Source organism: Epinephelus moara, chromosome 5 (assembly GCF_006386435.1).
Source record: "Epinephelus moara isolate mb chromosome 5, YSFRI_EMoa_1.0, whole genome shotgun sequence".
NCBI lineage: Eukaryota > Metazoa > Chordata > Actinopteri > Perciformes > Serranidae > Epinephelus > Epinephelus moara.
Window position 1 is genome coordinate 37,895,344 of NC_065510.1, and position 26,589 is coordinate 37,921,932.

General features: G+C 42.5%; 1 protein-coding gene across 5 annotated transcripts in view; it reads right to left on the bottom strand.

The window, feature by feature from the left end:
• Positions 1-26,589, bottom strand: part of rhbdl3 (rhomboid, veinlet-like 3 (Drosophila)) — an 86,782-nt gene that overhangs the window by 29,140 nt on the left and 31,053 nt on the right. For 4 of the 5 annotated variants that reach the window (XM_050045258.1, XM_050045256.1, XM_050045255.1 and 1 more), the window contains one exon: positions 7,396-7,554. In XM_050045258.1, the coding sequence (XP_049901215.1) occupies positions 7,396-7,554 (159 nt within the window). Of the gene's footprint in view, positions 1-7,395; positions 7,555-14,707; positions 14,847-26,589 lie in introns of those variants that run through there. The other variant, XM_050045260.1, reaches the window with a different exon arrangement.

Sequence of the window (26,589 nt, forward strand, 5' to 3'; positions counted from 1 at the left end):
TATTGTTGTTTGTGAGATCAGTATGTTATATCTGTGACATATTAGGAGGATTTTATGACTATTTGCTTTAGATTTCTTACATATAGTTCCTTTAACTAAATAAAAAATGTGTCAACATCTGCAAAGTTTCAGAGATGGCCGGAAAATGTCGTTGATAGTTTAGCCTTCTGCTACCTAAAGCCAAAGGCTCATGGCTGCAGCTTCAGGTTTACATTTATGTAGCTAATGTTAGCTACAGCCTAGAATCACAGTGTGTCCCCCGTCTCACTTTCTGCCGCTACAGACCACCTCGCTGGGAGGACAGCGGGCAGCAGCTCTGGAGACAGACCTCCAGTCAGCAGCTGCAGCAACCCATATCCAGCCAAAGCAAACCTCAGCGCCAAGTGGATCGGACACCCACCACATCAGCAAACTTTCTTTTGCTGCCGTTACACAGGTTAGACCCAGCACTCATTGGCCACCAGCCTGCTTTGACACCTGGTGCAGGGGTGTCAAATTCTGGTCAAATGTGAGACGCCAAGCAAGGGCTCATTTTCTAAACTCCTGCAATGTCCTCACAGGAAAGCAGTCCATAGAGGCGGGGAGTGAGGCGGAGGGATGATGGGGTGGCTAGCCAGCTAATTCTTGTCTCATTTGTGGTCTGACAAACAGAGAGAGAAGGGCACGAAAGGGCTGAGTGCTTGATTCACTGTGTGCAACTCCACAATTAAATATCAATAGAAAATCAGTGTATGGGAAACACTGGGTTACTGTATGAAAGTCGTCTGGTGGGAGGGGCTTAGGCCAGAGAGGAGAGAGCTGCAGAAGGAGAGATTTCTGCCTATAGTAGCTTTAAATTGAAAGAAAGAATAAATGATGTTAAGGGTTTGGGCTTGTCACTTTTAACAACAGTTGACATTGGGTATTTCTTTGCATGGATGTAAAACAGATTCAGGTTAATCGCTCCTGTGACAGCCTCAGCTCTGTGCCTAAATCACTGCTGCTCCAAGCTTTGTGCCTTTTATTACACTTGCTGTGTGTTTTATAACATTCTCCATTACAATGCAATGACTCTTGTCCCACTTCACTCCTCCACAGACTCTTACTTACCCTGCTCTGTTTATGTCACACTCCATAGCTCAACCCTACTACTGTGTTTGTGTCTCTATAGGAGTGCGGGACACCCAGACGCGTCAGTTAGTGGATGTTATTTTAACGCAACATGGGTGACTGATAATGTACTCAGCAAGGGCAGAGATTGACGAAATAGGAAAAATGTAATGTGGCTATCTGCAATAAAAGTAAAATAATAAGGCAGATGGATATAGTTCTGCAACTTCAAAAGCTACAACTTTAAAGCATCACCTGTGTATTGAAGTGGCGATTGATGTTTATTCAAGTACACGGCGGACTTATCAGAGAAATAAGGAACACTTTTGTTTGAAGATAGTGGACATACTTATCTGCCTTGCAAACAAAGGTACACATCACAATTCGTTTCACTTTGACTGAGTTGGAAGAAGAAAACACAACTAGGAGGAGAAAACAGCGATAAGAAGACAGATGTAAAATCAGAATATCAATAAAATCTCTGTACGAACAGTTGGCTGATGGTTCTTCTGGCACTGTTTAATGAGACTTTAGTGTCTCCGCATGGATCTCCGTTTGGAGATAAACTTCAGAAAAAAGCCAATTATTTCAGCCTTTATGTTAGGCCCAGAGAACTGTGGGAAAATGATTACGGGTTACCATGGCCACTTCCAGACCGCATACCAAGGAGAGCGCACTCACACACACGCACAGACCTCCCCCAGGCAGCAGTGCTCCATAAAGACAGTCAATTCTTCGTGTGAAGTGACTGCAATTCCTCTCCTCTTTGTAGGACACAAAAGAAAGAATGACGTTCTGTCTGTTTACCCACTGGCAAGAGGAGAGGGGAGAGGGGACGGGAAGAGGTGAAGGGGACAAATGGGTGTTCGGCCGGCAAGAGACAGTTTCACTGTTTGATCAATGGAAAGCACAGTCGGAGGAGAGGGACAGGAGAGAGAGACATAAACAAGAGACAGAAAGAGGGAGAAACAGATGGAGTGAGAGGGAGACAGGGGAGGACAGATGGAAGAAGGAAGTAGAGGAAAATGAAGAGGGTTGTAAAAGAGGGACCAAAAAAATGTAATCAAAAAATGCAAGGTGCTGCGTTGATAAGGGCGTGTTGTTCCAGATAAGACAGTGAAATACAATCTAGGGATTCCAGTGTTAGTAAAAGGTCCATGAGTTACAATCATTTGATCTTTTGTCACAACAGGTAAACACGAGAAATATGGCATTTGTTCTACAAAGTAATCCACCAGGAACGTATATTAACTTGATTGGCCAGCACAGCGCCCCGACTGAGGATACTGTATAATGTTGCGGTGGGATTTTTTGGCATATCCTGCCTTTGTTAGAGTTGACAGGAAAGAGACATAAGGAAATGAGGGGAGAGAGAGATGGGGAACATTATGCAACAAGAAGTCCCAAACTAGACATGAACTGGGAACGTTGTGGTTCATCAGACTACCAGGGCGCATCCCAGGTTCATGTTGTTTGCCCACTTCCTTGGCACTCTGTGTTGTAATGTTAAAGGACAGTTCATCCCAAAATTTAAAAAAATAAATAAACATATTTTACAACTTACCTGTAGTGCTATTTATCAGTCTAGATTGTTTTGGTGTGAGTTGCCGAGTGTTGGAGATATTGGCCATAGAGATGTCTGCCTTCTCTCCAATATAATGGAACTAAATGGCACTCGGCTTGTGGTGCTCAAAGTGCCTAAAAATCAACTCAACATCCAAAATAATCACAGATCTTGATCTTGTGAGCAGTTTAATGACGGATCAAGTATCTTTCTACCAGCTACACGTGCCAACCGTATCACTGCACAAAAGGAAGCGTGCATCTACTCATAAATGACAGGCTCATGCCCATGACAGCGCGAGATGTACATCAACAGGCATTTTAACGTTAGCTAGCTCAGTGGTGCTTGGTGAGCTAGTAGTAGATACACACTTCCTTCTGTGTGGTGATGCGGTTTGCGGGTGTAGTTCAGTAGAAATGTGTTTGTGCTTTGAGCACCACAAGCCAAGTGCCATCTATTTCCAATGGAGAGATGGCAAACATCTCTACGGCCGATATCTCCAACATTCGGCAACTCACACCAAAACAATCTAGATTGATAAAAAGCACTACAGGTAAGAATTAAATTTGTATTTCTGATTTTGGGGAAAACTGTCCTTTCAAAACAGGGAAAGGTCTTACCCAAACTTTTGCCACAGATTTAGAAACAAACTCTTGTCTAAGTCATAGTATGCTGTCGCATTAAGATTTCCCTTCCTTGGAACTAAGAAGCCCAAATTTTGAAAAACAGGAGGTATGTCCACAAAGTGTTGACAATATAGGGTGTCTTAGGCAAAATCAAACCGTATCAGGCATACACACAGGACATTTATGAGTGCATCTGTAAGCACTGGCACACATCCATCATGATCATTCCACAATTTCATCCCACTGGAGGGGAACAAAGCGATTCAACCTGTTTGTAGATATTTTAGGAAGCATAAACATATTACTAAGCCAGCTTCTACCCAGAACAGTCGCAGAGCATTTTATGAGAGACAGGAGGAGATGGATGGACAGGAAGAAGAAGGAGAAAGAGGCACTGATAAGGAAGGCGCTGAGAGTTTATGCAAAGGAGGAGAGAGACTGAGGGAGAAGGTAAATAGCGAGGGAAGATGGAGGGAAGAAGAGGTAAATAAAGGGAGCGAGCTGAGGTTTGAACACCGACTGTGACGAAACAGTGAGCGGGCAATTACTGACAGCCACACTGATGGAGGAGCTGCGGTGCAAATGGGAGATGGCGCAACAAATAAACCCCCTCACAGTTTGTCTCTGTCTGTCCTGGCCTCTTTCTCTCCTTCTGTTCCTCTTCTTTCCTTCCTTCTGTGAGGGCTGAAGAGAGATAGAGATGTACCAACAGAGACCAGGCACTGATAATTAACTAGCTGGAAGAACTTTCTCTCTCTCAGGCTCCCATACTGGATTTGACCCCTTTGATCTTTATCATAGAGACCATTAATGCCTGCGCCTTACAAAGTCCATTACGCTGCATTTACATAGCTTACATTCCTTGAGATATTCATATCATATTTACAAGCTCTTGCAGAAGTGTGGGTTCACATGCAGAAATCTTTGTAGATAACAACCAACATTTAGCCTTGAAGAGCTGTCTTCTCAAACAGGAGGTTCAGACTCTCATCACTCCAAAAGCAGTACTTATTTTAGTACTCAGTGTAGGGCTAAATGTATTATTTTCATGAATAACAATCTGTTGAATGTTTTCTTTTCATTTATTCTGTAACTTTGACTTGGTCTATTGAAAAAAAATGGTGTCAAGGTGATGTCTTCAATTTTTTTTGTTCGACCACCTTATGAACACCTGAAGGTATTTGATTAAAATTATTTTAAAGAGAGACAAGCAACATTTCCCTCACTTTTAAGAAGCAGAAACCAAATGAAATTTTAGGTATTACTTGATCTGAATTTGGTCTGCGTTTGAGAGAGAGAGGGGCGGATCTCTGGATGGAGGGAAATTTACCACAGGTTACTGCCCACATTGTTTTGATACAAAGTTGGTTGAAAACCAGCAAAGTATCCCTTTGACTGTTACACAGTCGAACGGCATGCTGGGTAAAGCTCGCTCTTTGTTGCTTGTAACTTTTGGAATAAACGCATTTATTCCTGGGAAAAGCCAGGCTTTGACTTTACTTGGGCAATAAAATGTTTGTGTGAGCTTTTGCACCCAAATGCTCTTGCATTGCTAGGGGATGCAGCTAAGTCATGGCAGGTGTATGGCTGAGGACCCAAGGAAGCATTGTGTTGAGAGTCAAGTTGTTTTAAGCAGCAATACTGGAGGCCAAACAGTTGGCCCGTTTCAACAGTCACGTTTTAAAGGGCACTGCACTAATTACATGAAAGAGAGAAAAGCAACAAATCTTCAAATCTGAGTAACTGGAACAAGCAAATGTTGACATATTTGCTTGATAAATGATTAATCGATTAATCTAACTAATAGAACTACTTGCTTATTCATTTATTGCACAGCATATTACCATAATCATGAATTGTCGTCATTACTTTCCCTCCCTCCCTCCCTGTGTTCAGCTTCTGTTGTGCCTGCCTCTGTGAATGTATAAACTATTGAGGGGGTGGACACAATAGCGACTAAGAAAAAAAAAAAGTGAATGTACACACAGATGCCGGCACCCCATTCCTCTCTGTCCCACTTACAGTTGCACGCCCTGACCCACAGCCTGTCACATGACATGAATGCACCAATTGGAAAACAACAGCCAAAAGCCCCTTTGACATTTTTCCAAGCTTCCTACAGGCCTCATTCCTCACCCACTGTATCAGACAATAAACAGCTCTGAGGAACAAGAGAGAGAGGGAGAGATGGGCAAACTCACACTCACAGACAACAATGAATTCCCTACAGTCTCTGCAGATGCACACACCCCCACTGCACTGCCACCCAGTAGTTATTGTGTACCACACAACTACTCCCACTCTGAGATCACTCCACACTGTCCCGGGTCAGCGGTTCAGCCTCCCATGAGGAACAGCAGCAAGACAGTGGAAAACAGAAAATGAGAAGGTTATGAGGCAGCGAGTACAGCTGGAGATGCTTGAGCGAGACCTTGGACAAACAGCAGCAGGCTGCAGTTTGAAGGTGAAACTGAAAGTGGGGCAAGGTGAGCGTTAAGAGGGGAATTTATCACCGGACTGAGAGTCATTTCCTGTTAGGAAGACTCTCCACCTTGCAGCTGAGGTGATTTTGGAATAAGGCTTTTGGGGCTGGATGTAAAAATGAAAAAACTCTGATGTGTGAGTAAAAAAATAGTGTGGGTAATGCAGACAGACGATGGAGAGGCGGGATACAAACATTGTTTTCCAAGTCATAAATAAGTCTCAATTCCTGGTTATTAAGTCATGAGTCAAGAACCAAGTCAAGATAAAATCCTAAACTTTGTATTTCAAGTCTTAAATAAGACTTTCATATGACATATTGACTCACTTTTTTATAACATCATCTTTAATCTTTGAGGCCTGTGAAGGATATCACATCATTACAAGTCAATGGGCCCTATCATATACCCGATGCAAAGCAGTGCACAGCACAGCGCAACTGTCAAGTTGGTTTCAGACCAACGCTGTTGTAATTTTCATGCCCAGCGCAACCCAAGTACTTGTGCTTATCTGTGCACCCATGGGTGTGTAGGTCTTAAAACGAGTTGTGGTCAGGCCTTTGTTGTTGCATTGCTATTTTGAGGCAGCGGAAAGTGATTGTGCCATTGACCAACAAAAACCTGATCTAAAGTAACATTGGTGCAGTATTTTCCTGGTATTTCAAGGGTGCATTATTCAGATAGTAAGATGCACCTACACAAGTAGGTTCCTGTACATTCTGCTTGTTACTCACAATGGAACACGCAGATGGGTTGAAGGGTTGTGGGTGGGTGAAATAATACATCATTAATGAGGAAAATATTAATGAAATTCTCTAAAATGTGGTCATAGCAGGGAGCAGAGCAGAGCTGTACTTAATAACTGCAGTTGTCAGTTTTGCCACTTAAATTTCACAAGAAATTTGCTGCAGTAAAATGTATTATTCGCCCCTTCGCTGAATAGAAGTGAAAATTAGCCAATGTCAGTTTTGTGCATGTGTGACTGTGCCCTTACTCAAAAAAACAACAACACACACACACACACACACACACACACACACACACACACACAAAAGAAGGCTTACTTTTTTAATTTGCTGAATCCATCAACACATATCAGTGGTTATAACAGTGCAGTTGCACCTGGCTTTTAAAATGAGATGATATTCTGATTGGCTGAATTCATGTTATGCCCAAAACACACCTAATTAAGGGACTAAATATAACCTCTTCGCCCCTTGCACCTTACTTTCACCCAGATTATGTGCCTTTTAACTTGCAAAAGTCCAGTTGGACATGCCCTAAATCCACCTGTGCCATGCACTTTAGACCATGCACTATAGATAATTTAGATAGAGCCCTATAGGCCCAAAGTCTAAGTGAAGTCACAAGTCTTTGGTGTAAAAGTCAAGTCATTTTCTTGACTAACTCGATTGATTTTTGATTCTGTTGTTTATTCATGTCCAAAGTCATTAGATTCATGACTTGAGTCCGACTCCATGTGAAAACCACAGCATGCAAGAACATATTGGATATATCTGTTAATACTCACATTAAAAAAGTTGTAAAGACAGTGTGCTGTAAGAGGTGCCAATAAACCACTGATTTCTAATGAACACTGCTGTCAGCAAGTCTGTAAAAGGTTAAATCATCTCACCAGGTTGACAAAGTCTTGGTAGCAGATCTTTCCGTCAGCGTTGCCATCAGCGAGGGCCAGTAGGACTTCCAGTTTGTGGGGGTCAAGCTCAGAGCCGTGGGTCGCCAGCAAGTCCCTGAACCGCTCCGTACTGATGAAGCCCGAATTCTCTGGGTCATACTGCAAATGAACACACACACATGCAAAAATGAATATGACCATACAAAAACGAAAGGCTCTTCTCATGCACCGTTTGTACGTTTTTCTACCCAAATTTCCTACATATCTGACATAATGATGAGCCAGTAATTTGTGCTTAACCCACATATTGTGGATGGCTGTGATCATATGACCAGTGTGCTGACTGCAGTAAAGATGGAGGCAGTCCTGAGTGGTCCAGTCAGGTGGAACATTGGGGAGGTGGATGGGTCACAAAACACAGGACTTTCCCCAGAAGAACGTTGTTTGGAACCATGTGAATACTGAGTGAACTCTGAGTCATTTTAAGGTACCTTCTCACCATGTGTCTTTTCCTAAACCTAACCTCCGTAAGGTTACATAAATTATATAACCTAATGTTGAGGACATAATGTCATTCGTGCAGCGCTAATTCGTAGGATAGCATTAAAACCATTGTCTGTGCATTTTATATCATACAAAGCGCTGTATGAGGACATGTTATGTAAGTGTAATGTAAACAGAACAGAATAAACACAAATACATCTCTCTAAACAGTAGTATGTCAACCAAGAACCAGATTCAAATAAACGTGAGAAGTTCATGAGCAGTCAGTAACCCCCCCCCAGTGCATAATTTTCTGTGCAGCCAAACATCAAAAGCTCAAAAAAACCATCAGCTGCAGTTTAGTCACAGTTTGAGCGCTTAGAAAGGAGCCCTAATTGCTCCAAAAAGGCCCAACTGTTGAGATGCAGCAGTAACTTTTAACAGCTTTGGATTTCACTTTGAAATGACACTGAGGGCCGCATTTAACCACAGGCTGTTTTTCTGCTTATTCAAAGCCAGAACAGAGGGGGGATTCAAATGCATCTGAAAAACACCAGATATTCTGACAAAACCAAAGATATTTTAAAAAGCTGTGAAACCTTCAGAGCAGTGATCACTTAAGCACTTGAATGTGAAAAGAGCTCTGCACTTTTCCGCAACTCTGTTATCCCAGACATATTAGTTCCACACACTCTTTTCTTTAATAGCTTCGGGTTTCACATCTCAAAGGAATACTTTATCCAAAAAAATTACTAACTGTGTTACTGTTGTCTTTGTGAAGAAAACGTTTTTTCTGCATGCCTCCACAATGAACGAAGAATACAAAAGTACAAAAATATTAATTAATTGAAAAACAGCAAAACTACATCAAAATATCCTTTAACAAACTCACATAACTCATGTAGTATAATCCAAGTCTCATTTATCCAGTCATATGCTCAGTACTTCCCAAACACATGCATCTTCACTAACGATTTAAAACACGTCTGTACAAACAGTTTCATGCATGGCCAAGTAGTGCACTTGAACTCTGCTCAAGCGGCGCTCATATGCATGCACATTTTCGGGCCTGATCATGGTGCACTACTCATGGAGAAGTGTTTTTTACATTGTAACGTTTTAGCAAAAACACATGTGTTTGGGAAGCACTGAGAATATGACTGGATAAATGAGACTTGGATTATACTGCACGAGTTATGTGAGAGTTTGTTAATGGACGTTTTTATAAAGTTTTGCTGTTGTTAAACGCAGTCCCCCTCAGCTTCAGTTCATCAAGAATTTTCTCCATTTGGTTGCTGTGGAGGCATGTGAGAAAAACGTTTGTTTTTTTCACGAATTCAACGTAACACGCGGTGAGTAATTGATCTTTGGTCATTTTGCAGGTAAAGTATTCTTTGACAGTTCCTTCAAGTGACAATTTAAAGTGAAATTTTGATTGCAGAGAAGTGAGCAAAGACACTTGTAATAACCTCTGTTTCTAATGGCATAAACTGCCAGTGATTCTGCCTGGATTAAGAAAAAAAAATAAAAAGCTGCTCTTGATCCCCTAAAACAAGGATAAAAGAGGGGAAAAGGCTGCAGCTGTGTGACAGTATTTGTCTTTTCAACCAGGAACAAACTGGCCTGAAAATATATATCAACCCAGGACTTGAATGTTTGATTTGAATGTCAGGTTGTTTGTGGATGCAGGCAGAAAGCAGCTGCTACATCTCGATCTCAATGTGCCTGTGTGTGTGTGTGTGTGTGTGTGTGTGTGTGTGTGTGTGTGTGTGTGTGTGTGTGTGTGTGTGCCTGCGTTTGTATCTGTACATTTGCAAATGTGCATATAGGAGTGTAACCATGCCTGTGTGTAAATACAGCGCATTCATGCATAAAGAAATGACATTCAGACAATATGAGCCGCCTGCCAGATTCCAACACCCCTGAACCAGAAATAGTGACCGTGTGCATGCACGCATGTGTGTTTATGGGAGTGTGTGTTTGCCATACGGCAGTGCTGGCAGACGCTCAGTAAAGCCACGCTGGCAGTTTGACCAAATGACAACGGGTAAAAGAGGTTTTGGCTCTCCCTCGTGTTGTTTTTCTCCATGTTACCTAATGGTGAGAAGGCTTTTTTTTGGCTGTTCAGGCTACAGTTGTCAGTACCCTTACAATGTCATCTCTGAGATCTGGCTGTAATATCATTCACACTTCACGCCTGAAATTTGATTTTATGCAGCCTGTGTGGCTGCAGTTTATCAGTGTGTGATGAGAGGATTGTCTCCAACAACAGCCTTGTGTCTTCGGTAGATAGCTCTCCGTGAAAAGCGTGCTAATGTTATAGCAGGTTCAGTATATTAAGTTGGATATGGCGTGGAATAACTGCAGCTGTGAACTTGTGTTTAATGGAGGCAAAAGAGATAATTGCTCAAAAATTTATGCTGATGGACATTTTTAGTAAAAGCAATAATTTCTAGAGGCTACCAGATGGGAAACATAGAAATTATAAAAGGTCCCATCTTCCTTCTGAGAGATGCTCTCGGAGTGTTAGCATAGAGAAGACAAGCAGATACGGGTACTTCACGAAACGTCAAGGCTGTACCCCTTCTTGGATGGATAGAAAACCAAAACTCGTAGATGTCAATGCAATTTGATGTACTTGAAATATATTATCGATACATTTGTATGCATGTATTTTTTGTTCAACAAAAGTTTGTTTTATTGGTATGTCTAATAATTCTACAACCTTGCCTTAACTTGAGCGTTCGCAATATATCCATAAATTAAGATTGAACGGTGTGCCATCATGCCCCTTCAGTCGACAGCCACTGACACAGTGACTGGATCTTACCTATTCATACATCTATTCATATTTGAGTGAATCACTGGGTATCATGAGGCGTAGTCTATAAATAACCAACCTGTTAATAGCCAACCATTTGATCTAGATTTATTTGGAGACGGCAGTCTGATGATGTTATACTGTATGACTGTACAGCAGCAGCCCACTCAAGCCCCTCTATCCATCAGTAGTATCTCTCATCAGCAACCTTCAGTCATTTACCACACTGACAGTGAATATTCATGCATCTTATGTGGCTCAAATCTCAGTTTATTTGTTTCACAACCCACTACACATCAGCTTTTTAGCGTTTTCCTGTGTCTTTCCTAATGTGCTAGCACAACTCTTTCTTTCCGCTAAAAGGTAGCGCAGCCTTGGCGATGATGCCATGCTGTCAAAAGTATTGATACTTAGATGCTTTTTCGATACCACATGTTTGAAGCGATACAATATCCATTAATTAGACATTAAATAGTATTGAAAGTGCCGAAGCTATTATAAAATTAAAAAAAACCTATAATCTGCAATCAAATTTTCAACCCAAGTCTGCACAGATGAAACAGGGAAGAAAAGCAACTGGTCCTTGACCTGTGGCAGAAGCACAAGCAGGCAGGACTGTGTGAGTGGATGTTTGCAAGTGGATGCCACTGTTATTCAAGATTTTCTCTGTACCAGCACTGTGTGCAGGTTTTTAATTGAAAAAAAAAAAAGAAAAAAAAAATCCTATTTTGTGTGCCTAGGGCATGTTTTTCTTTTTGCCAATTGTGTCCAGAGGTTTTTGTTTGATTTTTTTTTCGTACTGGTGCTGTATTGCAGTTTAAAATTCTGATTACATGACATCAGTTGGGTTTATGTCTTATGATCTGCTAAAGGTCTTTACAGCCAAGAGCTTAGATAATAAGTGGGGGGAGATTCGTGTTCAGGTGTTGAGGCCTTTTTTAATTTAGGCTAGTAAAGTATAGAATATAAAATTCCCAAACAAGCAAACGTAATTTGATTTTAGCAGAGTCATACCTGGAAATCAGATCCAGATCATCAATAAACATGCCCCACTCATAAAATTACGGATCAAGGATCACTGCAGCCCCTGGTTTTCCCGAGATTTGGCTGCATTAATCCGCCAGAAGAACACCTTATGGCGGAAAGCCCGTTCCTCCAAGTCTCCTACTGATTGGCTTGCCTTTCGGCAATGTAGAAACAAATGCACTCAAGCCATCAGAAAAGCCAAAGTCACTCACTTCCTGGACAAATTTGCATCCTGCGGCTCTGACGCCAAGACATTCTGGAAAACAGTCAAATCCATGGAAAATAAGCTCCCCCCCCCCATTTTCCCAGCGCAATGACTTTTGGTGACTCTGTCACTGATAAGTCCCATATGGCCTCACTTCTCAACCAACACTTTGTCAATTCAGCTCACATCTCTTCTGTCAAACCCCCCACTGCTGCTTCATCACATTCACCTACGTCTTCCAGCTCTGGGACCTTCTCCTTTAGACCCATCCTGGCCTCGGAAGTCTTAGAGGAGCTCACTAAGCTGGACTCTAACAAGTTGGCAGGCTCCGATGGGCTTGATCCCATGTTTTTAAAAGTTGCTGCTCCCGTCATTGCTGTCCCCATCTCACGGCTATTCAACATGTCTCTAGAGCTGTCTGTCTTTCCTCCAGACTGGAAATCTGCACTGGTTTTCCCGCTCTTTAAAGGTGGCTCTGGCTCTGATCCCAACTGTTACAGACCTATTTCCATCCTGCCCTGCTTGGCCAAGGTCTTAGAAAAATTGGTTCACAAACAGCTCAGTCACTTCATGGCCTCAAACAACATCCTGTCCGACCTGCAGTCTGGGTTCCGGCCAGGCCATGGGTGTACTACAGCCACTCTGAAGGTCCTGGATGACATTATCACTTCCCTGGACTCTAAGCAGATCTGCGTTGCTGCCTTCATTGATCTTACTAAGGCCTTTGATTCCATCATCCATTCCAGCATTGGTCTGTCATCACACTCCTGTAATTGGTTCGCCAGCTACCTAAACAATCGAGTCCAGCAAGTTAAGACTGAAAACATCCTGTCTGACTCTCTCACCATCACTAAAGGGGTGCCTCAAGGCTCTATCCTAGGCCCAACGCTGTTCTCTATCTACATTAATGATGTAGCCAAGAATGCCGGCAACTCCAAGATCCACCTATATGCCGATGACACCATCTTATACTCAGTGGGCCCTTCTCTTCATTCTGCAGCAGCCACACTACAGCATAGTCTCTCTTCTATTGAGCAGCATTTCCACAGCCTTCATCTTCTCCTCAACACTAAGAAAACAAAATGTATCATTTTTGACCGGAAACATGACTCCACCACTGCCCCTAAAATCCTCTGTGCCGACGGCTCTGAACTCGAGTTTGTGACCTGTTACAAATACCTTGGCCTTTGGTTGGACTCGTCCCTCTCCTTCACCACCCACATTAAGCACTTACAGTCAAAAGTTAAAGCTCGTTTGAGCTTTCTATATCGCAACAAGGCCACCTTCACCCGTTCAGCCAGACACACACTTGTCAAAATGTCCATCCTGCCCATATTTGACTTTGGCGACACCATCTACAGGATGGCATCTCACTCTACCCTCAGTAAATTGGACCCTCTCCACCACTCTGCCATCCGTTTTGCCACAGGTGCACATTTCAGTACTCACCACTGTGACTTATACAACCTAGTAGACTGGACATCCCTCCACACCAGACGACTCCGCCATTGGCTTCAGCTCATTTACAAAACCATACTTGGTATGACACCTCCCTACCTCTCCTCCCTCCTGCACCTCTCCCACTCTGCCCTCAATTTAAGGTCCAGTAAACTCATTAAACTCTCCATCCCCAAAGCCCGCACAGTCTTTGGACGCAACACTTTCCGCTTTGCTGCAGCTAATGACTGGAACACCATTCAAAACACCCTCAAACTTACCGTCCTCACATCACTCACAGTCTTTAAACAAAATTTGCAACAAATTATAGTTGGCTCTTGCACCTGTTGAGTAGGCCTACTTGTCATGTTTGTACTGTTTTTCACCTTTATTGTATTGTATTTATTAATTGTTTATTAATTGTTTATTGTGTATTTTATATAACTTTATTTTTTATTTTTAGCATCCACTCCCCCTCTCCCTCCAGAGAGCCTTTGCTCTTTGGTTCAGGCTGCATTTGTAAATAAGAATTTCTTCTTAATTGCTTGCCTGGGTAAATAAAGGTTAAATAAAAAAAATAAATAAAAAAAAATAAGGTTTTGTCATCAAATAAAATAAGAAAATATCGATAAAATAAATACATAAATGCATGGTGAGGAAAATGAAACTAAGTTCAGATGTAATTTCAAGTAATTCTGACTTTTTTCTCGCAATACTTTTCCCCTCTTTACACTGACTCATGGCTGTCAATGCTAAATTGAATCTGGATAAGACTATATGTGACAACCTCCTTTCATGTACATGTACATATCTGGTGTGGGAAGGTGTGACAGCAGCAATGTGAGTAACATCCCATTTAGTGCTCTCAGAATGAATCATTTCATGCATTCTAGTGTGCCTGGATAAGAAAAGGCAAATTGGGGATCACAAGTGTGACCTTAGCAGAAGTGAGCTGTTCAGTTATGACAACCGGTCTGAATGTGTGCCATCTGCCACATGGCATCCGACAGAAGAAGAGGAGGAAGAAGGAAGTGTTGCAGGAAGAATTTGTATATTCTTATTAAACTAGAGAATATTCTTACAATGACAGTGCATTTTTACCAAAAAACAAACAAACAAACAAACAAACAAAAACTATCATTTTTGTGCAAAGGCAAACAAACAACTCCTGAATATGATTAAACCTGCACAGCTTGGTCCAACATACAAACTCTCCACAAACTCACATACACACCAATACTTCTCTCCCTCTCTCTCTCACACACACCCACCCACACAAACACACACGCACACACGCTTGATGCATAGAATGTAAACTCTACTCTACAGAAAGAACCAACCTTCTCTTGCAGTAAATCAACCAGTTTCTGCCGTGGCCATTTTGTCATGGTGATGTAGCGCCGGCCAAAGCCAGTCTCACCACTCACCGCTCAGTGTGTGAGCGAAACAATGTTGTGGGTGTGTGTGTGTGTGTCCCTGTCATATTGTTTGTCCCAGACTGCGCAGGGTTATTTCTAACCAGGACTAAAGGATTACAGTCCAATCCAAGACCCTCAATACACACCTCCCCCACCTTTCTCTCTCAAACACGCACACACAGATGCACACACACACCCCTAAAACCCTAGTCACCCTCCTCGCCTCGGCCCGCCCCACACACAACACCCCCTCACCCTACATTCACACCCCCCTCCCTCACTCTCCCTCCTCACTTTCTCTCTCTAAAGCTAACATGTGGGCTCCCTCCACAGAAAAATAAATAGTTCAATAAATTTGCCCGTTATCTCTTTTCCTGTCACTCCCAGAAGCAGGCAGCCGTACATTATTTTCCTCACACACACACACACACACACACACACGCACACACACAAACACTCCCTCGCTCCACTTTCGCGACACCACAGGCTTCATAGTTGAGTGAGCACTCTCTGAAGTCAACAGGCTGGCTGCTGGGGTGGAGCGACGGAGGGACACACACTCAACAATGGGCCTCCGATGGCAATTTCATGCAAGGTTCGCCCAATCCCTTTACTCCAATTAGTGTTCATTTCCTTCTGATGCACCCAGAGGTGCATGCAGAGAGGGACACTATATGATATGAGACTTTCCATCTGAGACCCCTCGAGCTTCAGGACAAACTGAAAAGGCTTTTCATTATCCATTAAACTGCAAATTTTTTGCTTGATTGATTGATGAGGTGTTGAAAATTGGAAAAAAAAATGTGAAAAAAGAAAATAATCTTAAATGACTTCCAGTTAATTTTCTGTCAATAAATCAACAAATAGTTTCAGCTTTATTCAGTTGTATTGTATTATCTATATTTTATCTATATATTCACACTTATTTATGTCTTTACAAGGTCACAATAACTAAAAATACTTATTATCTTCACTGAGCCACACCATCACAAATACGAGGAGAGGATTTTGGGTAATGCAGTACTTAAACACTGGTAAGTACTTTGCTTGTGTGTTGGAACATTCACCAGATTGTGAATTTGACTGAACTTTTATCCCAGCACATCTTCCATTTTCATAACCGTGTTATTGTCTCTGCTCCATAAGGCTTGTTTTGCAAACAGCAAAGGGAGCGTGATGCAAATCCCTCAGATTAAAATAAGCACAGACACACACACACACACACAAATCCTGGTGCAGACATAATACCACAAAACATTCACAGCCAATGAGCTTTCATATTGAGGGCTTCTCAGCAGGCTGGTGTCAGTGCGGAGGAGAAAAACAGCCGAGGGAGGGGAGCAGGAAGTGAAGGAGGGTTGGTGTGAGCTGTTTGGGGGGGTGGGGTGGGATGCACGGCTTTTTGTCTTCAGCCTCATTTTCATAAAGCTGAATATTAAGGAACCTTACAGTAGGCTGTTTGTAAAGGTCAGGGAGTTTTTCCAAGTCTTGAAGTCTGCACAGAGAGCCTGGAGAAATTATGTAGCCTGGGCCAACATGAAATATACAGAAGGCTAGAGTGAAAACTATACTCAAAAACAACTTACATTTTGATGAAATCTAGCCCTTAGGGTGACAGACTGAGCAATCACAAGATCTTTAAATACACAGTAAGTGGATATCAAACTTTCTGACCAATTTTACTGTATCGTCCATATATACTGTAGAAAAATCTGGGAAAGATTGTCCCTCACTAACTCTTACTGCAAGTCCTCTGCAGCACCTCAGGGGTTAGGCTGCGTTCCATTGCACCTCCAAAGTTGGAAGTCAGATCTAGGAATGGTGCCACACCAGAGTTGACCATGTTTCAGTACAAGTAGGATTGGATACCGATCTCTATACTTTTGAGAGTAGCGACCAAATAACCTCGGTTGTACCAATACCAATTTACTTTAAATCCATCAATGCCAAATGCCAGTACCTGAGAGCGCGTCTGGGTGAGAACTGTGGGTTTAGACGGGTCCATGTCATTGGTTCAACAGCCCATTGGTTTGACATCCCATTAGTCTGACTGTCCGCGGTGCTGAACGGCTCGCAGCGGGCGTATGGTGCGCCGCGACCGGCTTGAGGCAGAGCAGGCTCATGGCTTATGTGTTTGTCACTTTCTTTTTCATTTTAACCCACACCATGATCTTTTCCTGACCCTAACCAAGTGGCTTTTGTGCCTAAACCTAACCAGACCTTAACCACAGGGCATCATGATGATTTCGGAACGGACTTCGGAACAATGAGTTTAATATGGTCGGAACAATGGGATGTTGAACCAATGGGCTGTCGAACCAATGGGCAGTTCCCGGTTTAGACAAGAGGCAGAAGTGGCACGAAGCTCTGAAGCCTGGAAGCCAGCCATGGAGCTCCAAGGCCAGCAACAGAGCTCTGTGGAGCCACTGGGTTCAACTTCAGACAGGAAGCAGAAGTGCCCCAAAGCTGGCAATGTCAGCCACTCCATCAGCTGCTCCATCAGGCAGCCATTCCGTTATCTTCCAAGTGAGCCAAAATGCCGATTTGCAATGATAGTTTCGGCATCTGGCCTATTTTCTTTTCTGTATTATTGTAGTTATAGCCTAGTATTACTGCTAGACAAGTAGACATACATACACACCAGGCACGCACACACATATATGCATTGAGGCAGACAGGCAGTTGACAAACACTAAATTTTTGTTATTACAAAAAGTAAAGTACTGAAAACAGGTACCATTGTGTACTAGGACCGAATTCCAGCTACTGGAACTGATATCAGTTCAAATGTCAACAGTACCCGACCCTGACAACAAGTTGGAAAACCAAGATGTTGTTAAGCAATACCAGTTCTAGTCAGGTTAGCCAATGTTAGCAATACCAGTTGATAAGACAGATTCCGCAGTATTTTGTGCATACAAACACTGTAGCAACATTTTCATACATAGAAGTTGGACCGTAATGTGCACACGACTGTTTTAAGGAGACACAAATAAGAAGACAGAAGTACTAATACAAAGTAAGTTAAAATGCCTTTGACTAATGTTGATGAGCTGAGCAGCCATCCTGGATTTTGAGGTTGAGGTCGGTTAGGTTCCTTTGTCTTTCAGAGTCAGAAATCCGACTTCAGGGGGTATTCCAGTTGAAATTTCTGACCAGGAACTGGGAAATTTTGACTTCTCAGGGCAAATTGAACGCACCATTGGTTACAGGGGATTTACCTCAAGACATTAACTTGTTTTCCTGAGTTACACCCGCCCATCAAATCCCTTAAAACTAAGACAAAGAGAGAGCCTGGGCAGGAGGTCATTTAACACTTTTTGATCATCTTTACTGACTCTCAGACCTGACTGACCTCTGGCACTTTCAGTGACCTGTGACATTTGACCCAGACTGATACGGGTCACTGTCCAGGAGCTTTGAGCTGCAGATGAGCTGCTTTCTGGAACAGTAAGCGGCCAGCTAAAGGGAAGAAGGAAGCATGGGGCGTGAATGAAGAGAGTCAAGAGTTAATTAAGAGAGACAGTGAGAAACTCAATCCTATCCTGGTGTACTAACAGCAAACTGGTGAGCATACTGTAATCCTCTTACACCCGCAGTACGTCACTGAACCTGTCTTGTACTAAAGAACTGATGTAGTGAATGCTGGCATGTGATAATCACGTATGAAAGTGAAAGTGCTGCAGGATAATAGCCCAGTAAGACATTTTACTCTCATATGCATAAGTGCAAGAAAACATTTTTGTAATCTGTTCTCGTCTATATCTGTCCAGTGTTACATCTCAAAAATGAGCAGGCACATCCAAGTAATCTTTTTTTGGAAACAAAGGAAAGAGCACAAAAAAAGAAAAAAATCAGTAGCTACACTGCTGACGATAAACTTGTGTCTAATTTATGCCGCATAAGCAGAAAGCGGATCCCAAAAAACCTTTGATAACAACATCATCAACATTTCAGACTGGATGCACCCTGGGAGCTCTGCGGGAAACAGCTCAAACTGTACCATGTAATCACAAGCTGTTGGCTTTGAACTGGTATGAAGACCTTTGCTGTGAGTCATCCTGTCAGTCACTCTCTCACTCCTCGCTGTCTTCTATGTGAAGACGCAGAAATGCTGCAAAACAAACTGACAGGGAAAGAAGCTGCGGTCTTATTCCAGATAAAGCCATCTAATTTTACACAGGGAAATAATACAACTGCACAGGTTCATGCAGTAACAGGCATGAGGAAGTCATTCAGCACTGTAACTCTGGTGTGTTGGTGGACACAAAGCAATATACACACTGAATAAATACAACACATGGCTGCTGCCTAAGGCGTCAGTTAAGATTTCTAATGTCACACTTTTTGATAATAACATCCTCCAGACTGAGGCAGTATAACAGGCATGACCAATCGGCATGGCAACACGCGTGACGGGACTGACTGAAGGTGCAATAATGTGTAACCTAAGAAACGGGAGCTCTAATAGCCTTTGAGTTACAGTATGACCGTAATGATAATGGGACAGAGGACAAAAGTAAGTATTTTGTGTGTGTGTGTGTGTGTGTGTGTGTGTGTGTGTGTGTGTGTGTCTGTGCGTGTGTGCGTGCGTGCGTGCGTGCGTGCGTGTGTGTGTGTGTAAGCATTAACCCGTCTCCCACCAAAATTAGCACATATATGTTTTTTTTTTATTTTTTAAGCCAGGAAAACCTGCTAAGAATAAGCTATAGACTTATTTTCATTGCCAGTAGACCAGAGCCACGTACACAACTCTTTAATAGCCCTGTGTTTTTTCCACTGGTGTGATATGTTCAATGTCACAGATGCACCGGAAAACAAGGTAAGTAAACAGTAGAAACAGTATGGAGGCCAGTGAAAATTTTACATTGGTTACTTCTTTTTTATACCTGTAACGTATTCAGTCTCTCTTTCAAACTTGGTGCCGACTAATTTGGAACAATGTCTAAGCGGTGCTTGGATAGATGCCTGAGTAGGTTTAGCAATGGCCGGAGGAACTAAGTGACCCACCCACCAGCTACATAACTCACCCACCATGCCTACAAATCAGTCCACAATCTGCTCCCCTTGCCCCTTGGTCCAGAAGCGGAAACACTAAAGAAAACGCTAGTTAAGATTTAGCTAGCTATAAAGTATTAGGACGGACGGGCTCCTCATAATAGACCTAGGCTATGGAACCAACTACTTATCACACCTGGCCACTGGCCGCGCACATGTGAGTTGTCTACGGTGACAACGTGTGTGTCAGCTTCGTCAAGTGTACCAAATGCAGCACAATGCTGGTAAATGACATCAAAATGATGGGGACCTCGACACTTAAGAGGCACATGACGAAGGCTTGCCATCAAATGAAAGACGAGAGTCAGCCTTCAATGTTGGGTTTAAACCTCGCTCAGGCTCATAATTACAGTTAAAGCGACGGGCTGGGCTTGGACAGAACATGCACGGGCTCGGTTGGGATCGGGCTGGATTATTTGGGCCCGATCTAAGCTCTATTACAACATCGTATTATAGCATGGTGCAAATAACTGGGTTTGTAGGGGGGTGCCGTGTAGGTTCCAAACAGAATATGGCTGTAGCTACACAGATCTCCAGTGACAGACAGAATTTGTGGTGGTGCGTCATTGCATCATGCTGGGAAAGGGGTGAAAAATAGCTTGTCATGTTTCCATCACTACCAATAGGAGCCCATAGACCCAATCCCCACAAAAAATGTGGTACATTTCTGCAAACAGCAGATAAGTTACATTTGTACATTATGTTGGAGCACATATGTTGAAACGTAACATTTTGCGACAATGATGTGGCGATTATGGTGAAGAAAATATTATTCATTCATTAATTTTCTGTACTGCTTATCCTGGTACAGGGTTGCAGTTACACTGGAGCCTATCCCAGCTGTCATTGGGCGAGAGGCAGGGTACACCCTGGACAGACTGCCAAACCATCAAAGGGTTGACACATAGAGATGGACAACCATTCACACTTATGGGCAACTTAGAGTAATAAATTAACCTTTGGATTGCGGGAGGCAGCTGGAGAATCCAAAGAAAACCCACACTGACACTTGGAAACATGCAAACTCTACACAGAAGGGCCCCGACCAGGCAGTGGATTCCAACCCAGAACCCTCTTTCTGTGAGGCAACAGTGCCAACCACTGCACCAACCAGAAAAAGATCATCTCTTGACTAAAACACCCATGTTTGGTGGCACAAAAGCCGCTGGGACAGCAGGGACAGTTTGGTTAAAGCACCCAGGTTTGATGGCTTAAATGCAGCTGGGAAACGCAGTGATGTGTCAGTGAAACACACCCAAATTCCATAGCTCAATCATTGCTGAGAAAAGACAAGATGTGCTGCTAAAAATACGCAGGTTTGATGCCACCAACACTGGTGGAAACACTAAAAAGGTCACCAAAAATCAACCGGTGATGTTCCTTGTTGGTTTCAAACAGTGGTCTGTAGCTTGGCAGTTGTCACTCCTCATGACATGCCTCCACCCTTTCAATGACAAAGTCAGCTTATACTATATTATATCAGTTTAGACACAATGATATGATTCATATCAACGTGCAAATGTATAAAGTATTCGTGGTTTGCAGAAATGTACAATGCTAACATTTTATACTAACAACTGGGTTGAGGCCAACAGAGCTGGAGCCCATAAATGTCCATGTATACTGCAGAGTCATTTGCCTCAGGAATGAATGCTGATTGTAACCTATCCCACTAAAGACAAAAGCCAGATGTTAGTGGATGTTAGTCGGCTTTTTGTCTGGTGGGAAAGGGGGCTATATACTTCAAGTGGTTGTGAGAGGAAAGTGCCAAAAATAAACAGTCTTCAAGATGCAGGAAACTTAGTTTTGGAAGCATTGTTTCATATTAACAAGCATTACAGAAGAATGCAAACTACCACGAATGCTTATATTATCTGTACTATTGTGCAGATACTGTATATATATATATATATATATATACATATAGACTATATACTGTAATACTCAGTGTCACTACACAGAAAACATCCCCATACTAAATTGCATGTCTGGAAAAATACAGTCAAACTAAAAGAATGGTTCTGCAAAGCTGTGTTCATCTCAGATATTTACTTTATGCTACATACTGTTATTTTGGGTATTAAGGACAGAAATATATTACTATATTATTGGATCTCTGTATATCATTATTGCCTCCTCCTAGTTAAATAACTGGTATGGCAAAATCCAGCCAGCGTACAGCTTGTCCAGCAGTATAATTACTTCCAATCCCCCCACAGAGTCAGACAGTGTGCACCACTGAGCTGTTGCTATTATAGACGGTGCAGTAAAAAAACAGCCTGTACCTGCTCGATCTGCTGACCTACAGACAAAACAAGCTATTACATTATCCAGATATCAAGGCTCTTTTGAATATTTTCCACACTGACCTTTTTTTAAAAACCTTTCAATTCATTCCTGCACAACTGCAAGCCTTTGATTCAAAGGGTACTACTGTATGAGCTGATAATGTATTGCGCTACACATAAAATCTGTTATACTGCATGAAGGCAGACTAGCCAAGACAGACTAATTACCTGTGGCTGACATTATAACAGCCCATTTAATGAGCTGGCAGAGTCTTACACTCCTAATGGCTTTCCTTTTTTCCCGTTAGTCATGAGGGTTCCCACTGCAGGTGGACTGCAGGCTGTTGGTGTTAAAAACTTAGATATACCCTTTTAAAATGCAAAGTCAGTTCAGGTTAGACCTAACATTTTCACACAAAAAACTGTAGGCATTTGCGGCTATAATGAACACTGTGATGAATAAAAATGTGCGTTCTCCAGACAGCATTAAAATCACTGATCAGCACACATATATGTATGAAGTATGAGAATCGCCAAACATCCCCTACAGAGATAAATCCTATCTAAACAGGATCTCAGAGCGCTGGTGAGGGCAGGTAAAGGAAACAGTGGAAGGCAATAATGAGTATGCTGGTTAACCAATTAGAGCTATGAGATCCAGGTGTACACTGAGCTTAGTCAGAGGAGTCAACACACATTTACATACTGTTCATTCACACCTCAACTCCTGTTGACTGCTGCAAATTGGACGTCTATAATAATCCACCATACCCACAGAGTGTTCGCTGTACATTGTACACTCAGCAAACAGTTTAATTAATACCTTAAACATGTCTTCTTATGAGCCAACAGTGGCTCCAGTGGAGGCTATGGGTACGGTCACAAATGATAGTGGCCATGAAAAATACAAACTGCCCCACATGACAGACACTGCTTGGCTGGCAGTGAGTCCAGATACAGGTATGGAACATAAGAAAATGGAAAATATACCAATAACATCATGTTTTGCTGTATTTATTAGCAAGCTAGCTTTCTGTGTGCGTCACACCTGGCACTGTCCGCATTCAGTGTGGATATTGCCTCAGCAGACTATGGTCATTCAGCTGCATTCGCTCATGTATGACTGCACCCTAAATACTGTATTTTTTGCCATGGTATCATTGATAACCATTTTCAATCACTGATCAACAGGTCTCCATGAATAATAGCCGTTTTGATAATAATGGCCTTTCATAGCAGGAAAAACACAGGTGTTGATGACATTAAAACGACCGCCTTGCATAAAGGTGAACTGCTCTCAGAGCCCAGGTGTTGTGCATGCTCCCTCATCAGGGTTATTCTAATGTTCCCGGGGTGCTATGTTCCCCAGATTTATAAGGTACATAAGTTAAACATAACCAAAAGGTCCTTTGTTCCCCAGTTCTACATATGTGCTCACCCAGGGTCCTATTTTCTCTCGCTCTACATAGCATATAATGAGAACCTGAAAGCTCTGTATTCGCCTAATGTGACATGGGCTAGGTTAGGGGACTAAAATCCAAACTCAGAGTGTTGAAACTGAACTGGCAAAGGTCTTTGTGTAAATACAGTTGCTCTTACTGTCATGAAAATAGTTCCACATTAATTGCAGCCTAAGAAATTGAAAAAACAAAAAACAAAAACTATTATATGAATGAATTAATTGAAAAATAACAACTAACCACTTCAGGAGGGAAAAAAGAGTTAAGTAAGGGTTAGGAAACTGGGGCCTGTCTCAACCTTCCATCAGCAGAGTGATCACATTAACAATGACAACACTTTAACAGTCAGCAGTTCATTCATTTCCACTGGGTGTCCGCACCTTAAAGGCTCACATTGGGGCATGTCTCTGACAACCAATCATATCTGTTAAAATAATGCATCATGTCTATAGCAATGGAGTCAACCACACCTCCTCACTAAGGTAAAGTTCTGCTCTGAGAACTTTCCTATCGGCGAAGCTGGGACTCCTTACTAAAACATTTGGGGCTAAGTTAGGAGCTCTCTGAGAGGATTCTCAGTGTTTGTGAATATGGTCGCTGGTCTAGGGCCAGGCCTAATTCCCATCTCCAAACAGGTTAAAGTACAGTCTCAGTGCATGAAGGTTGTTGTTGCAGTGTCAATAGGGGTCATATTGATGTGCAGAGTAAACCAAAGCTAATTTAGGGACAGAGAATGACATGAACATGGCATGAACACAAAAGGAGGGTTGATGTGTTTAACACATTATTGAACTCTGAACCATTGTTAATGAAATTTGCTTCACCTTTTCCTGCTGTGACAAGTGAAAATTACTGCTGAGAGAATTAAGTTCTATAAAAAGCTAATACACCCACGTGGTAAACCCACACAGGTGTTTCACTTGTGTTTGATTACAACTCTACTCAGGATTTAAGACAGCACTTGATTAACATCTCTATCACACTCTTTAATTGTTCATGTAAAGGTTAACACGTGTAAAGGTGTATATAGACATATATTATTACATACATGTTCACAATTATATATTTAGACGAATGTTACAGTCTTCAAAAGTTTTCTTCCAGTTGTCTATTATCGTGGGTATGCAGCTGTCAGCAGGGTAGCAGCACAGACTGTAGACATTCATACACACACATCCACACGCACACACAACCCTCATACACAGTTACTCTGCTTCCCAGTGCTTCCTGAACACAAAGCCGGAGTATTCCCTTGATATGGAGCAATTAGCAGTTCTAATAAAAAGCCAGCATCGTTAGAGTGGGAGAAGCTCGTTAGTCTCCCCGATAATTACACTGAAGCACCAGGGAGGACAGGCGAGACCGGGGGCACTTCATTCACTGGCCATCACTCACACACACTTACACACGCTCAGACATAGCAGGTACAATAGAAACACACCCACCTTCTCATGTTAATCAGGCTTTTCAGAGCGTGCCCTTGACACCAGAGGGTTTTCCCTGTGTGATATCTCTCCTGCTTCTATCTCTGTCTCTTTTTCTCACACACACGTGCACTCTTATGTCACATTATCTGACACAGCTGAAAGAGTACATTATCAGTGCTATTGGCCACTGTAAGCTGGGAGATGCTCCGTGGTTTTGGGGCTTATCATCTGCCCCCGGAGGAGGGGCCCAGACTTTGTCTCATATAGGAGACTAGTTCAAGTTGAGCAGAGTCGACAGCTTGTCAGGGGGCAGAGGCTCTGATTGGAAGGGGCAGGGCAGTGATGGAGAGGTGAAAAGTCAAACACTCAGACTGACAGCTGACATCGACCAGAGGTCCACAGAAAGGGCTGTGGGGCAATCAGACATCACAGATGGAAATCCTCATGTTAGTGAGGAGGTTTGTTTGGTGTGTGTTTGTGAGAGAGAGTGGTCACGTCCACACAAAGTGGGCTCAATTTCAAATCCATCTTTTTCGATCTTTCTAGACTTCTATTGACATCTTTCAGTGAGTTGGCCCTTTTTCACGGAGGACATTTTGATAAGTCACAGGAGGAGGAACACAGGTGTAAATAATTAAATTAATAACTGCTGAATTCCATTTAGCTGCTTTGATTTCAGGATCCTTGTCTTCTGCCCGGTCGCTCACTGTCTCCTTACTGTTTGCTTTAGTTTCTAGGTAGCATTTATAAGCCAAGATCAAACCATTTTATACTCACTCGGATGGAAAGATAAAAAGACTAATGTCAATGGGAATGACTACATAGAGTTCACATTCAGCAAAAGTTTAACCTGCTGAGATAAAACTGGGCTTTTTCTGTCCCACTCACAGACTGTATAAAAATGATGGATTTGGCCACAGTGACATTAAGCATTGGTTTGTGCACTCATGGTTTAAAGGCTCAAGTTTGTCATTCTGGTAGTGGCCAGTGGTGAGGGGTGGCTCTTACTCATAAGCCCTTTTTAAATAGGAATTGTGCAAATTTGCAGGAAAGCCCAATCAGTCTTTTTTCAGCATTGGCAGTATAAAAACAAAATCAGGGAGTGCAGCAAAATGCCACCTACCTACTTTTGTTTATACAGAAATTGCCTTTTTCGGGGCAATGGGGGCGTGAGCAAGTAACAAAATGTGTAGCACAGCATGTGACGTAAACAATGACGTACTCCGAGGGAAGCCGCGGCTGGTCAGTCCTCGCCGGCTGGGCGATTCTCTCATAAGTTGGCCTGTTCTTCACTGTTCCTGTCATTTGATGGTTAATGGCACATTGCAAGTTTACATGACAACAGAGTTGGTGCTGTTTCCAAAAAATTGCACTCTGAAACCCGTTTTCAAAACATTGCATTTTCAGGCACCCAAAACGCCGCTGCTGAGTAAACAGTCGGCCGAAACACAACTTAAGTTTACCGTTTTCAGTTGAAATTGTTGTCGTATAAACGGGACCTTACAGTGTCTTTTAGGTTTGCCTTTCCCTCTTGCTACTAGCTGCTCACTAATCCCTGCTATCAGCTGTTT